This window comes from Dunckerocampus dactyliophorus, chromosome 16, assembly GCF_027744805.1.
Source record: "Dunckerocampus dactyliophorus isolate RoL2022-P2 chromosome 16, RoL_Ddac_1.1, whole genome shotgun sequence".
In the NCBI taxonomy this organism is placed as follows: Eukaryota; Metazoa; Chordata; class Actinopteri; order Syngnathiformes; family Syngnathidae; genus Dunckerocampus; species Dunckerocampus dactyliophorus.
In genome coordinates, this window is record NC_072834.1 from 3,285,261 (window position 1) to 3,300,159 (window position 14,899).

Here is a 14,899-nt window from a genome sequence, read left to right on the forward strand (position 1 = left end):
GAAAACATCTCAGGTGGGATCTCCTTGTCATGCCAGTAACGCTGGAAGCCATCAGGACCGTCAAAGTTATATTTTTTCCTCATCAGAGAATAAAACTTTTAATTTTCCAATGTTTGGTGCACTTGTGCAAATTCCAAACAGGCAATTTTGTGGTATTAACGGAGACGAGGTCTTTTAAGACGCTCTTTGTTCATAGAACGCTCCTCTCGCAGATGCCGTCTAATGGTTATTGGACTGCACTCTGTACCAGTAACAACCTCCATTTGGGCCGAGGATCGTCCCGTGTCTTGACGGACAGCCAATGGGATCTTCCAGCTCAGGGCCGGTGAAATGTTTTTGGGTCTACCACTGGACATTTTTTTGTTTCATGACCCTCAGGGTCTTTGAAGAAGTTTGTGTCCGACCTCAGCAGCAATGGCGCGCTGCAAGAAGCCTTGCTTATGCAGCTCAACAATCCAACCGCATCCAAAGACAGAAAGCCTTTTTGCCTTTGCCATCAAGAGGTCATGACAGTGAGAATACTGGACAGAAAATGACTTGGAATCCAGATTTTTGCCAAGATTTTGGCTGTGGTCTTAAACTTTTGATCAGCTGATGAACAGCCTATTTCACTTTACTGCTTGTTTGCAATGAATTGCTTACTCAAAATGTTTTTTGTTTCACTCCAATTTCTTATTTTTGCATTTTGAAGCTCAATTTAGAATCTTCTTAAGATCCAACAGTGCAAAATGTAAACTTGCAATTTTTCAACTGCTCTTAAATTTTTGACCGGGAGTGTATTTGTAACTGTGGAGGAGCAATTACATGATGTAACTAATTACACTTACAAATGAGTCATTCCATATTAGTAACCGTATAACTAAAACAACATATTTTAAAAATGCCTATTTTTCTACGCCTCTCGTCCACACACAAACGTAAGTTTTTGACTTTCTGAAACTCAGGCTGCAACGTGTTTGTGTGTGTATGGACGAGTAAAATGGAGCTTTTTGGTTTGTGTCGTAAGAAATGTTCCACATGATCTCATGTTTTGAACAACAGAACATGAATTTATGGACTTATGGGTGTTTTCGTTCTTCCACCCATCAATATATTCTTGTTACTCACGTCCCTTCGCCCCCTTCTTGGCTGCCACCGTAACACTGGGCAGGCCCACATCCTTTGGCTCATTCTTCACCAACATCAGGGTCACAAATGAGAAGGCAGCACAGAAGACGCCTGACATTGTTAGGATGCTCCTCCAGTCATAGTAGTGCAGCAGCACTGTGACCAAGATCGGGCCCAGACTCCCTGCCAGGTTCATGCTGCAGGACAGTACAGACCACCATGTTCCAAACTGGGACGGCTCAAACCACTAAAGAAACACATGACAGCGATGACATGGTGCACGTTTTACAAACCATCAAACCAAGTGGCTGATCACAGGAACTTTTAAACTTCAACATTTAACAAAGTAATACAGTGGATCCCCACACATTCGTGATTCAGCATTCACAGCCCTGCAATTTTGCAAAGATTGGTCCAAGAGATTGTTAGTGGTATTTTTTTCTCCAAAAATAGGCTGTATTTCCCACAGACAGCACATCTCATTCACCCCAAGTCTGTGATCATTTATTAATAAAATGATCAAGTTTTTCGTCAAGCTTTGCAGCTTTTGTACTTTGCTCGGCAGTCCATGAACGCACCATGGTTGCAGATGAAACATATATAACAATCGAACCTCAAAACGAGGTGAACACAATGTGATGGTAAGTCGTTACTGGAATTACAACAGACAAGCAGTAGGAAATATGTAACCGAGGCTTGGAGAAACCACTTCTGTGACAGCTACCCAAGACGGCCTCTGCCCCACAGTTAGTGTTGAGGTAGATGGAGGCGGCGCCGCAGCAGACGGAAGTGAGGTTGAAGCGCTAGCTTGACAACCAGGCTGTGACACTAACAGATTCATCTGTTCTATGGATCATCATTATCATTCATAAGTGGTGAGTTTCCATACCTTTTATAACTAAAAATGTGTTTAATAAGTGAGTGAGGCCATATTTACGGCTTCAACCTGCAATGTGCTAACATTTAACTTGCTAGCTTCCGTCGCTAGTGAACAATAGCAACTGAAGAGAGAAGAGGAGGGTTTTGGAGCTGAATCTAATCAAATAAGAGTAATTTTAGTGCAAATGATGATACAGAATCGGAGGAGGACGTCTACATCAAGCTAGCAGGAGGGTTTGGACGGGGAGGAGTGAGCTGTGGGTCAGAAATTGACATTTCTATGGCCGCATCAATTACTCGTGGATTTTCGCCAATTAAGGGTGGTCCCGGAATGCCACTAGAAGTGGTGGTCTACTGTACAAAGACAGGGTGGACTGGTAAATAAATGTCCACGCAAGCGGAAGAATTTAAATCCTACACTCTAGGTTCCAAAAGTGAATAAAAATTAAAAACAACAATTAATTCCCAACACTCACACTTACGAGTGCGCCTGAATGCCTCACGGCAGGAGAACAGAGCAGAAAGGAGACAGAGCATGAAGTTGTTCATTGCTCTGTGTGCATCATATGAACAAATAAATTAGATGATTTTTTTTTTGCATTAAGAGTGTTTAATCTGGAAGATTTATATTGGTTTTCCAATCCCCGCACGGTGCAGCGGTGAAAACCTGTGACTGTGAGTGGGGATTCCCCCAAAAATTATGTTTTATCGTTGGTTGTATGTATTTCATATTTTGGATACTTCTTTATCATCCTTGCTAAACGTTCCCCTTCAATTTCAATTAATATGCAGACTTAAACCACCGCCATTATGAGTGGACCAAAAAGTGAAGGTCAATTTATCATCTGTTCTCAAGAGCGATGGCGTTCATTAAATGACATGTTTTTATTTGGACTTTGTTGATTAGTTTGGAGTCTTTCTCCTGCTCTCTACTAGGTTTGTGAAACGAAACTGTGGAGGAGCGATTGCAATACAGTCATATGTGCACGTGATTGCATGGGAGTATCGATTACCAGCCCGATCTGTCACCCTGACCATGGTATTGGCCCTCTGTGAGAAGATGCTAATTCTGCAGAAGAGCAGCTGCTCTACCACCGTGCCAAGGGTCGTAGTTGAGAGATGAGACCTATTAAAAGATTATTTCTCTCGGAGAAGAAAGAATGTGGTGTTCAAGGTTGTTGCTTTTCTCTCAGGAAAGATCTACTGAGGATGTTCTACTAATAGAATCTCCTGTAATCTGATCCCCTTTGACATGCTGAAGACGTGCCAAAGCCTATTTATTCCCCACCTTTTTAGCACTGCTACGTTTAAAGCAGCGTCTTACTCTCACAGCGCCTCTATATGGTTACAGTGGGGGGGAAATACTGTATTAGTGTTTGATCCCCTGCTGGTATTGGAGGTTTACCCCCCTTACAAAAATATGAAGAGAACATATCTTAGTGTGGGTTTATTGCAACAGCGAGACATAATGTAAAAATTAATAACATTAAATAAAGATTATACATGAATTGAGGGACATGCGTATTTGAAGGAAATATAGGTAAGTATTTGATCCCCTTCCAACCAGAAAGCATTCTGTTCCCCACAAACCGGTGATGTTTCCTGGAAACACACAAATTAGTCCTGTTCCTTTAAGACAGAACTCCTTATCTCAACTCATTATATGGATAAAAGACACCTGTCACAGAAACTGTCGCTTCCATTCAAACCACTCCATCCCCGTGGGTAAGACCAAAGTGCTGGCAAAGGACCTCAGGGACAAGACTGAAATGGACTGTAAGACTATCTGCAAGAAGCTTGGTGAGACAGTGAGACACCTATTGGTGCAATACTTCATAAAGGGAAGAAATACAAGATAACAGTCAATCGCCCTCGCTCTGGAGGATGATGGGTTAATGATGTCAAGGGAGTTGGGAGCACAGTCGGCAAGAAAAGCATTAGTGACACACTTTGCTGTAATGGATTGAGATCCTGCGGTGCCCACAAAGCCCCACCCGCTAAAGACGACACATGCAAAGTCGTCCCTCGTTTATCAGTTAATTGCTTCCAGACTCTACCGCCATAAGTGAATTTCCGCAAAGTAGGATGCAATATAATAAACTGAAGTGGAAACATGTTTCTCTGACCAAAGTCCCTCCTGAGATGCAACCCTGCTGACCAACTACAAGAAACGTCTGACCTCTGTGCTTGCCAACAAGGGTTTCTCCACAAAGTACGAAGCCACGTATTGTATTGGGATCAAATACTTATTTCACTTATAATGTATAAAATATAGTCAATATAGTATAACGATTCTGGACTGTCCATCTTTGTAAGTGGGTAAATACCTATTTTCCCCCCTGTACACTGGTGTCTCTTCCTGCATACAGTATGCTTATACGTACTGCACTGAGACCTTATCGGTTAAGTAAGCTGCTTGTGAGTAAAACCTTGCAGTCTGTTGGTCAATTCAGTTTTTTGTAGTACCGATCCCACTGAACTCTCAATCAGTTTCTCAGTTTACAGTCTGGCATCTCCTGTGGGCCGAGGTCAACCGTGTCTGGCAGCAAGTATTGGTATTCCAACCAGTGAACTTTCTCTTGCAGTACAAAGTGAAAACAAGTCTGTGAGCAGCTGGTTCTCACTCTGGGGGTAGATGGCTCACAATTACACGTATCATACAGCGTGCCTGTGTGGATATGGACGTGGTCATAACACTGAAGGAGGCAAATCTGTGCAGCACGACTTCCAAGACACAATGGGATTACCTTACGTAGAACCTTCCCACATGGCGGCCAGCCACAGCCTTGTCCCAGGCCATTAACAAACCAGAGCACAGAGAACATAGTCACAGTCGAAGACCAGGAGAAGACCACGTTGATGCCTCCCACCACAAAGAGGCCGATGGAGAAAAGCCAGCGGGCACTAATCTGGTCCGACAACACACCGCTGATGAATTTACTGATGGCGTAGGCCATGGTCTGGCTGCTGGTGATCAGACCTGTAGACAGAAGGAGGGTCACCATCGACTGTGGAACATAAATGATATCAACACTCTTTAGCCTACAAAGCGCAAGCCAGATCAGGGTACATATATCGGTAATCCGATTTTTCTGTCCGGTACAAAAGGAGTCAGCGACCTCACCAGGCACCATTGCATAGTTACCATACCAACACAAATACAACCACTCTTCTCTGGGTCTGACGGTTTTAAAAGGTGAAGGTATCTTAGCTTGATTACCATACCCAAGTCATCTTTGTCCAGCCTAATTTCGTCCATCACCGAGGGCATGACAAAGGAGAACGTCTTTCTGTTGAAGAAATACAGCATGTAGCCGATGAACATGCAGAAGAAGATCGTCCCACGATAGTAGCCGTAACCTGTGGCCCCCATGGTTCCTCTCGGTCAAAACAAAAGTTCGATAAAGACAACTTGCAAAAAAAAAAGTCTTCAGTGATGTCTTGTAATCGGGTCTTCTAGCATTTAGCCCGTCACGCAGTCAGCTTCATTGGAGGTGGGTGTTGGACTATTTTCATTTGAAAGTGGACCCCATCAGCTGGTTGTTTGTGACAGCACTCATCAGATGCTTCCTGCAGACTGGAGGAAGGCAACTGCTTGAGCGAGTGAGGAACCAGCCTGAAAATAAAAACAATGAAACATAAATATCATAAACTACAGTAATCCCTCATTTATAGCAGTTAATTGGTTCCACACCCGACCGTGATAAGTAGGATTCCTTATTTATAAATGGAGTATTTTCATAGTTAGAGCATAGAAAAGATGTTTACAAACTTCTAAATACTGGTTTTAACATTAGTAGAGCCCTCTAGACATTAAATAACACCCCGATAGTCATCTTTGCACTCGTATTGCCTAATATTGTAGACATAATAAGTGTAAATAAGCCATGTAAGACATAAATAAGACTCATGCCCGTGTGTGTTGGTGTAAATGTGCTAATTGGGGGGCAGACAGGAAGTGACATCGAGGGTTCAGAGTTGAGTTTTAACTTGCTGTGGGTAACAGCTGCAACACTAGCCCAAATTAGGGATTATTGTGCATGTTGAGCTCATTCAAACCTGCAATAAAAGCCTGTTGTTCTGGCGATGTGTGTGTCTTCTGCATCTTCTGTTTGTTTTTTAATTCATTTAGCAGTTTGTGCGCTTGAAAATGCTTAATTTAGGCAAAATATATATATATATTCCATACAAATTTAAATATTTAGAATTATTATTGATATATTTGGAAATACAAATGAACTTTCTTCTGTCGCTTCTTCTTGTGTTTTTTTTTTCATGTCACAAGCAAGATGGAGCCTGATTGGCTGGCGACCAGTCCAGGGTGTACCAAGATGGAGCCGCCTGTGAGTGCTTTTTTTTTTTTTTTTTGGGGGGGGGGGGGGGGGGGGGGCTGCTCTTTGAGAAGAGCAAGATGGGTTTTCATGTTTGAATGTCCAATAACAGACAGTTATTGTTACAGACTGTCCCATTATAATGTGGTTAGCACCAAATCAATTTGTGGCGGGCGCATAAATGAATGTATGTGAAACACTCTATTATTATGTCAGTCCACTTTTTCCCCCCTCGGTTTACAGTTTTTGAGTGGGTCACCTTTGTTAAGTGTGTGTGGGTTGGGCAGCGTAGTCAACTGCTTTGCAATCCTTCCAATCAACTGCGATTAATCTGATTCAACTTTGTAATCATTTGACAGCCCTAATCGATATGTGGCCGTTTGTTTACCTACATTGGTTTGAGCGTCTCTAATGCACAAAAAGTATCAAAATGTCCCCCAGCATCCTTTAATCTTTATGTATGCGACCTTTGGTGGGAAAAGTTGTGTTGTCCCACAATGAAGAGTTGAGTACGAGCAGGCATGAAGTGTTATGTTGTGCTGTCCCAGTGCAGCATAGTGACATAAATGTCACACTTTGGTGCTTGAGCTGACTGGCTCGTCCGCCACACTCAGCAGATGCTGAAACGATATCAGGTATCGCACACGTTTTTGCAGTGGGGTTAAAAACAGACCCGGTTCTTGTCTTTTTCTCTCTTTCTTTTTAATCACTGCAGGTTGAGGTCTCGCCTGGAACATTGGGACACTTCCCTAGCATGCACGTTCACGTCCAGCATAGTCGAGCATGCATTTCACCAACTGCAGCAACACTTGAATACATCAATTAGAATATCAGCATAAGGGCAGAATGAGTCATGACGAGCCGAACCAAGACCGTCCATTTAGAAAATACTGCAGCGGACGGAGTAGCCGCTGCTAGGCTCCCCGATGTTGCACAGAATCATGAAACCACGTAAGGAAGGTTACCTGTCAGTCACGTCGGTGCCGTCGTGGACCAAACACCAGCGTCAGCCACAAGCCGTTTGACGTCCGCGGGAGCGCGCACGGCGTGTTAAAGCGGTACCGCCCAGTTCCTGCCAGGCGGTGTAATGTAATGTAACCCTCGAGAAAAGCAGGGATGTACTGTACTGTATTCAACATTGGCCAAAAAATGCCTATTCAAACTACAACAGCATTCTGGAAAGTGCTGACCTCTACTGGGTGTGAATAAACCTTACATCAAGGGTCACCAACGTTTTTCCTTGTGAGAGCTACTTTTACAAAATGAAAATGGCCAAGAGCTACTCATTTTTGTAACATTTATTTTCAGAGCTTATTTTAAACCCAAACAAAACGAATATGCTTGTTTTACCAGAACATGAACAAAATGCTGGTGTCCACAACTCACATTTTGTATTTCAGAATGCATTTCTTTCTACTGTTCTTTCATTATTAACTGAAAACCTGAATGAAAAACAGGCTTGCGGGCACCTCATGTGGTCGTGGGGGGCTACCTGGCCCGCAGGCACCACGCTGCTGACCCCTGCCTTACAAAATGTATTTTGACTTTAAAAAAATCATTTATCATTCATTTGTAATAAGTCGAGAAATTAATTAACGGTTAGAAATTGATTTGTGCATTTCATCCCCTACGAACCAGCAAGCATGCTGACGCCCACAGACTGGTTATGTGTCCATGAAACACACAAATTAGTCCTGTCCAATTAGGAAAGTACACCTAATGGGCTCCACACACCTGAGGCTACCAACGGGAGCCACTGTTGCCAACTTTTCAGTAAGAAAAGCAGCCATTGGCTATCCTAGAAGTCGCGAGATGATGCCATCGTCTAATTTGCATGTCATTTGCATATTATGTTGTAAAATGCTGTAGGAAAAAAGCGTAACCTCGTAGGAGAGACAAAAAAAAAAACTGAGTAAGAACACCTTAATTTGCTTATTCAAAATTGGCCATCATTTCATCAAAATAAAATAACTTCAATATTTTATTTCGGCCAGCGCCTCTCAAAGTTCTCCCATCACACGTTGGCTATTGAGAATTTGCTTAAATGAGCACAGTTGAACAGCGAGTAACAGATTATGATGTGTTTATTCTATGGCTCACAGAATAAACACAGTGACTAGTGTGGTTCATGAGTAGCACACTCTTCTGGTGAATATATGTAATAGCAGCTGAGCTTCACAATAAATATAAGCATAACAGTGGGCTTATCGTTTACTTACACTCAACAAAACTATAAACGCAACACTTTTGTTTTTGCTCAGCCACACGAGGCCACACACGCTGTCTGCCATCTGCCCTGAACAGCGTAAACCGTACGTCTGTTTGTGACCTAGGCCTAATGCCAACTCAAAGACACCGGTCACAGAAACGGTCTCTTCCATTTAAACCTCTTCACCATTGTGAGCAAGACCAAACAGCCGTCGAAGGACCTCAGGGACAACATTTTAGACCTTCAGAAGACAGGATCGTTTGAAACCAACCGCAACCGTTAAAGCATCATTTACTCTTATCCAATCGCAATGATGTACATTTTTATATGTACCATAACACATCAACGTCTTCCCTTTTACTTTGATACCAGCATCATCCATGTAGACCTTGTACCTGCTCAGAAAAAAACTGATTTATTTTTAATATGTCTTTTTCGAGCCAGCCTCTCAAATATGAGTGTCGTACAGTGCATACAGTAAGTGATTCTCAGGATACTACATCGTATACCAGCGTTTAGTGGTGTTGAATGATTGATTTTGTAAGCTCATATCCATTTGCAAGACACATTTAGAGTCTAAGAAGGAATGAGTGTATTTGCTGGGCAAACACACACACACGCAGACACAGAGACACACAGCAGAAGAAAATTAAGTCATGGAATCTCGTGATTGGTTTGGTTACTCCAAGTTAAAGACTCTTTCTACAAGAATGATGTCTTTGTAAGCTTGCCCTTATCAGCACAACCACAGAGGCATTTTCCTGAATCGTTGCGTCATGGATTGTGGGTGGAGGGGTGTGCAGTTCTTTAGAAAAAAAAAAACAACTCAGAGTGCAGTGATAATAGGAAAAATTGTTGTAATGAGTAAAAAAAAAGCTATACTTACATTTTAAAGTTGCTCTTTTCGCTCCATAGTGTAGTCCCACTACGTTGGAAGATTTTTCAAGCTGTGCAAGTGAGGGCGGGAAATGGCACAGCATTCGAGACTGACCGATAAAAAAAGGTTCTACCGGCGGTCAGAGTAGGCCCCACCCACAAGAGCGAAGTTGAAATGCAATAAAACTGTAAGATTTGCAAAGAAATGTTTTTTTTTTTTTTATCCATTATTTTTGTTTGCAAATAGTTTTTTTACGTTTTCAAATCCATTTTTTGTTTGATTGGAAAAAAAGACACAAATTTTTCTCCATATGCCAACGGCTGAAAAAATGAAATAAAACTAAAGTCGTCGCCTCGCTACATCCCGGTTTGAACATCACTCCCTCACGCTATCGCGGTTTTTCAGAAATTAATTAATGAATAAAAATATTCGTGGTTGATTATGGACTATTATTCGTCAAACAATCTTGAAAGACTTATGTGTAGTATTCTGGTCACTAGGCGCTGCGTCAGTAATGTTACATTGATTAGACATGACGTTATTTACCCTCACACTGCATGGAGTCAACCACGGCATGTCCGACATGATAGAGTGAAAAAAGTACTCCTCCCATTCCGTGTGGAAGTGGTACGTTTTTGGCTTCTTACTTTGTCCTCTTTCCCCACTCGGTTTGAAACACTTCTTAAGTTTAGAATGGGTAAGTAAATTGGAGAGGCTCAGTAGCTTGCTCTGCTAGCGGTGGCTGTCTCTCATCCCATAAATAATCCCATCCCGATCCCATAGCCTGCGCAATGTGGCGAAACAAAGAATAATAGGAGTGTAAAGGTTATTTCACGTATAGAGGACTTTAATAATGTTAACAACCGTATTTAGAAGGTCGGAAACAGGTTTTCTATGCTCTAACTGCAAAAATATTCTGTTAATTAATAGTGACTCCTACTTCGAAATTCACTTATCGCGGACGGGTCTGGAATCAATTAACCACAATGTAAAAGGGATGATTGCATAGCGACAGCAAAATGAAAGGACACGGGGTGGGAGCGGGGGGCACTTTGAAAAATTGTACATTAAAGACGCAAAAACTAATCCAATATGCATCAATATATGCTAAGCTATCTGAACAAAACAACCACATCTTAGCTTTATGTTATAGATGGTAAAGCAAATTAGTTTAATGACTAATATAGAAATACTTTATGTCCCACTAATAATGAATTCATTTTATTTTCACAACATGCCAAGGGCCAATAACAAAATAACAAAACATGCTGCGTGCAATAAACACCCCTGGTTAATCCAAAGTAGTCAAGCTATGATTACTGAGGGCAAGAGAAAGCAACAGACACATTCTTTGTCTTTTCTTTATTATAGAGTTGTAAAGCTACAATGAATTGATGACATAAATACGTCATCTTCAAAAATGTCACCAAAGGCAACCTGTTAACCACTGAAAACGTAATATGATGATAATAAATACAGTAAAACAAGACAGCAGTTATATTACTCAGGCAAATTCACTTTCAAACTCTCCAAACCAATCAAAGTCTGATAGAATATACTCAACAGAAATATGAATGCAACACGTTTGTTTTTGCTCTCCTTTTTCATGAGCTGCACTCAAAGATAAAACTAAAAACTAACTAAAAAAAAACTTTTTCTATGAACACAAAAGGCCTAGGGCTCTCAAATATCATCAGCAAAATAATACATATTTTCCTCACTGAGCGTAATGTTCAATCAATTCATTAGTATTTTGGAAAAAATCAAGCTGACAACAAAAAGAGGCCTTACATGTAAAATGCACAGGCTGGGTACATCAAATAGGGGGTGACTTTGCCATCATCAGATGCAAAACTGCAGTTGTCTTGCGCCTTATGGCGACAGTACCTGCGGAGAGCCGGGCTGCCAGGGTGGCATTGTCTTACATGGAGAAAGTACTCGTCGGGGCAAATTGCAGTGTAACCACAATCTTCACACACAAAGATTTTGGAACGCCTTTGTCGGTAAGCATACTGTTGATGAATGCCATGAATCTTCCTCATGTGGGACTCCAGGGAGCAACGTTGTGTGAATGCCTTTTCGCAAAGCTCACACTTGTAGGGGCGTATACCTGCAGCCGGAGAGAAGCCAAGCTTTTTCATTTCATTGAAATAACTACATTCCCTCAGTGTCGTGTTAATGTCCAAGCAGAAGCTGTAGCAATTCTCCATTTGATCAAAGTTACTAAAGATTTGTCGGATCAAAACATGTAGATGTTCGGACTTTTATCTGCACCCTTAATCGCCTTTACCATGAATCACCATCAACATTAATAATGGTACTGTGACGACCACAATGCCGCTTCATAACACAACTCATACATAGAGGAGATCTGTGTTGACAATATAGCGACATTTATTGAGTAGGGGTGCGCATTAAAAGTGAAAGACAGGAAGTGTTTCCTGTGTCATGCATTTATTCGGTAATTAAATGCAAGTGGTCAAAAAAGCTGAGGTATCCACTACGCAGGCGAGCGGGAGTTGAACGCCATCTCCGTACCACTGTGCAATGCAATGCAGGTCTGCAGCTACATAAACCCCTCCACAATGCAATCGAAAACAGCAAAAGTGGAAAAATAGATCAAAAAGGAAAAATGGAACTACAAAAAGCTAAAATCTTGATAGTAAAAACTAATAAAAAGACAAAGATTAGTCTTTAAAAATATGTGTAAAGCTTTTTTAATATTATTATAAATATCAAAGGACAGCCCTGACGTTAATATATAAGACAAACAAAAAGGGGTGTTGGCATTGTTCAACGACAAGCTGGATCTATCAGCGCTGACACCCCTATTGAAAAACCAGCATTTCAAGAAATGTTGTATTTTTTCAGGCATATTGCATACTTAATAATCTAGGTATGTTAATCTGATCATTAAAAAGTTTTACACAGTTTAATTAACACAGTTTAATTGTAAATTGTTTTTAGTGCATGTAAACGTACTGGGTGTGTGTATGGGGGTAATGGGTTTAGGGTGGTGTGGGGGGGAGGCCTTTGGGATGCTTATCTCTGGGGAGCCTAAATTTGGAGCTCCATCCTTGGCCCCCATCATTTTGCTTTCAATGACTCTGGCTTCTTATAGGCAGAAACTTGAAATTTGGAATTATTTGTGAATGAATTATTACCAACATAATAAATGATAGTTTTATCTTAAAATATCATATTTGACCATAATTACATACAATACATGAATTCACATAACGCAAATGAACCGGGGATGCAAACAGCTCTGTAGTGCACATCCTCGTTCCTCACCTGTGTGTGTTCGCATATGTCTCTTCAGGTCGAAAGTATCATTAAATCCTTTGCCACAAAATAGACAAAGGTGTCTCTTCACCAAGCTATGGCACTTCATGTGGCGAGTTAGTATGCGCTGCAGAGGGAACACCTTGTGGCACACTGAGCACACAAAGTTACCAGAAGCAGGCTGGTAGGAAGAAAGCTTCATTAATACGATACTCATTTCCTGTCAATTTCATGAAAATCCGCAAGTCACCTTTGCTTTGCTGCCAAGTGCCGGTGTAGTGGGATGGTGGAAGGAGTTCGGAAGCGTTCTAGTTGACCAGCCATGCATGTGGTCAGCAACGATTCCTCCGGATCTGGCCAAAGTTCTTGGCGCTGTCATTTGAATGGCTAAGGGAGATTGTGACTGAAGCATTGTGGCACACTGCTGAGCATCTAAATTCCAAGCTCGCTGCTCATTGCTCACTATGGGCATAAAAGGAAGAATATTGTTATTAAACGTAAAAGAAAGCAGACCGTATTGGATGTCCTGAATGTTCTGCAAACACCATACTGAAAATACCATCACTGATACCGGATACTTTTTATTTGAAAATGTTCAAGACCATTGAATGATGCAGTGGTTTTGCCTTCATACAATCAGAATAAAACACAGCATTAAGACTTTTAGGAAAACAAAGACAAACATATTGACACACTTGCCAGTCAGCAAATTTGGTCAAAAAATTATAATTTTTTATTTTTTTCCCCTCCTAACAAAAGGCATTTTTTTCCACAGAAAATACACATCATTCACCCTAAGTCAGTACGTACAGTACATGCAGGTAGAATGTACAGCATACATGTATCACTGTTAGAAAGCCCACGTTTTTAATATGTTTATGCATTTATGCATCACTGAAAATGTTTTTTGTGCAGCGCTGAGATTTTCCATGTTGTTTGGCAGTCCAAGAACGCACCACCGCTGAGAAAAGTTTGTTTGGCTACGGAAGCAATGGCTTCGACAGTCATCTTATTATCATTCATTAGTGGTGAGTACCTTTACTTTAATAAGTGTAGGAGCATATTTAGGACTCATACCTGGATTGTGTTGCAAGTGAACAATGCCAATTGAAGAGAGAAGGGGAGGGTTCCAGAGATGAAGCTAATCAACACTCACTCTTATTGCTGATGCTGATCCAAAAGCGGAGGAGAATGTCAAAAGGAGACATTTTTGTGGGCGTATCGATTACTCACGGTTTTTCACCAAAGGAAAAAAAGGTGAGGATCTACTGTAGTGTATGTAAATGCTGAATAACAATATCAACAATATAAGGATATACAGAGTAACAACACAACAACAAAACAAGCAGATATTTGCAAAATCTTACCAGTTGCGTTGCTTTCTTCCCACTCAGTTGGCTGTGACTCTTTCCATCGCCATCCTCTCAGCACGCCATGTTTCTTTTTCACGAGGAACGACCTCGGCATGCTTGAAATAGTCTCAGACAGACTTGTTCTTCACTTGGGGCTGTGAGGACCTGCTTTTTTAAATCGTCAAACTTCAGGTGTGTTCTGGAGCTTCACCTTGCCTCCACACCAAGCACTCAGACAACCTGCAAGTGCAACATCCAGTCAAAATCACAGCACTCTTTAGGAATGTTGAAGGTTCCGGAGAAGGGTGGTTATGTGCTTTTTGTTTGGACCGCAGCACACCTGTGTTCACTCTGTGCGCATGCCAACTGGTCCTCTACAGGTTTTGCATGCTAGGTACTGAAAATCTGGGAAACTTTGCATTCAAGTGGCCCTCAGCATGCAAATGCTGGTCCCAGACCAAACCCTGGTCCCAGACAAAGGACCAGGGCACTGTCTGAGTAACAGAAGCGAGCTGAGAGAAACCACAACCTTAACTGCTAGGTAAATCACACCCTTCCCCCATTTTTTGAGTTTGGGTTAGTAATCATTGAGGTTTATTTTAAGATGTACACAACAAACAAGCGTTTGCTTTGTTTTTTCTTTTCTTTTTTGACAACTATTCTGCAAATAGCACATGTGGACGGTACACTGGTCCAAGGGAATGGAGTCGTACTTATTATTTATAAATCATGCATGTGTGTTAGTGCAGTGGATGTCAAACCTTTTTCAGTCAATGTATTTTTTAGTACCATTCAACCAGACCAAAGCATTACAAAAAGAAAGAATATAAGCTATATATATATATATATATATTATATA

The 14,899-nt window shown here is 41.3% G+C and overlaps 1 protein-coding gene and 1 long non-coding RNA gene across 3 annotated transcripts in view; one reads left to right on the top strand and one right to left on the bottom strand.

The window, feature by feature from the left end:
• The window catches only part of LOC129168913 (glucose-6-phosphate exchanger SLC37A4-like), a 14,302-nt gene extending 6,865 nt beyond the window's left edge, over window positions 1-7,437 (bottom strand). For both annotated transcript variants that reach the window (XM_054754738.1, XM_054754737.1), the window contains exons 1-4: window positions 7,283-7,437; window positions 5,212-5,602; window positions 4,734-4,966; window positions 1,108-1,354 (exon numbers count right to left, since the gene is read on the bottom strand). In XM_054754738.1, the coding sequence (XP_054610713.1) occupies window positions 1,108-1,354; window positions 4,734-4,966; window positions 5,212-5,359 (628 nt within the window). In that variant the 5' untranslated portion in view covers window positions 5,360-5,602; window positions 7,283-7,437. The remainder of the gene's footprint in view (window positions 1-1,107; window positions 1,355-4,733; window positions 4,967-5,211; window positions 5,603-7,282) is intronic.
• LOC129168917 (uncharacterized) lies at window positions 1,729-13,905 on the top strand. The gene is made up of 4 exons (XR_008566359.1): window positions 1,729-1,982; window positions 6,276-6,329; window positions 13,632-13,716; window positions 13,783-13,905. It is a non-coding gene; the product is annotated as an uncharacterized LOC129168917 (long non-coding RNA).
• The last annotated feature ends 994 nt before the right edge of the window (window positions 13,906-14,899 follow it).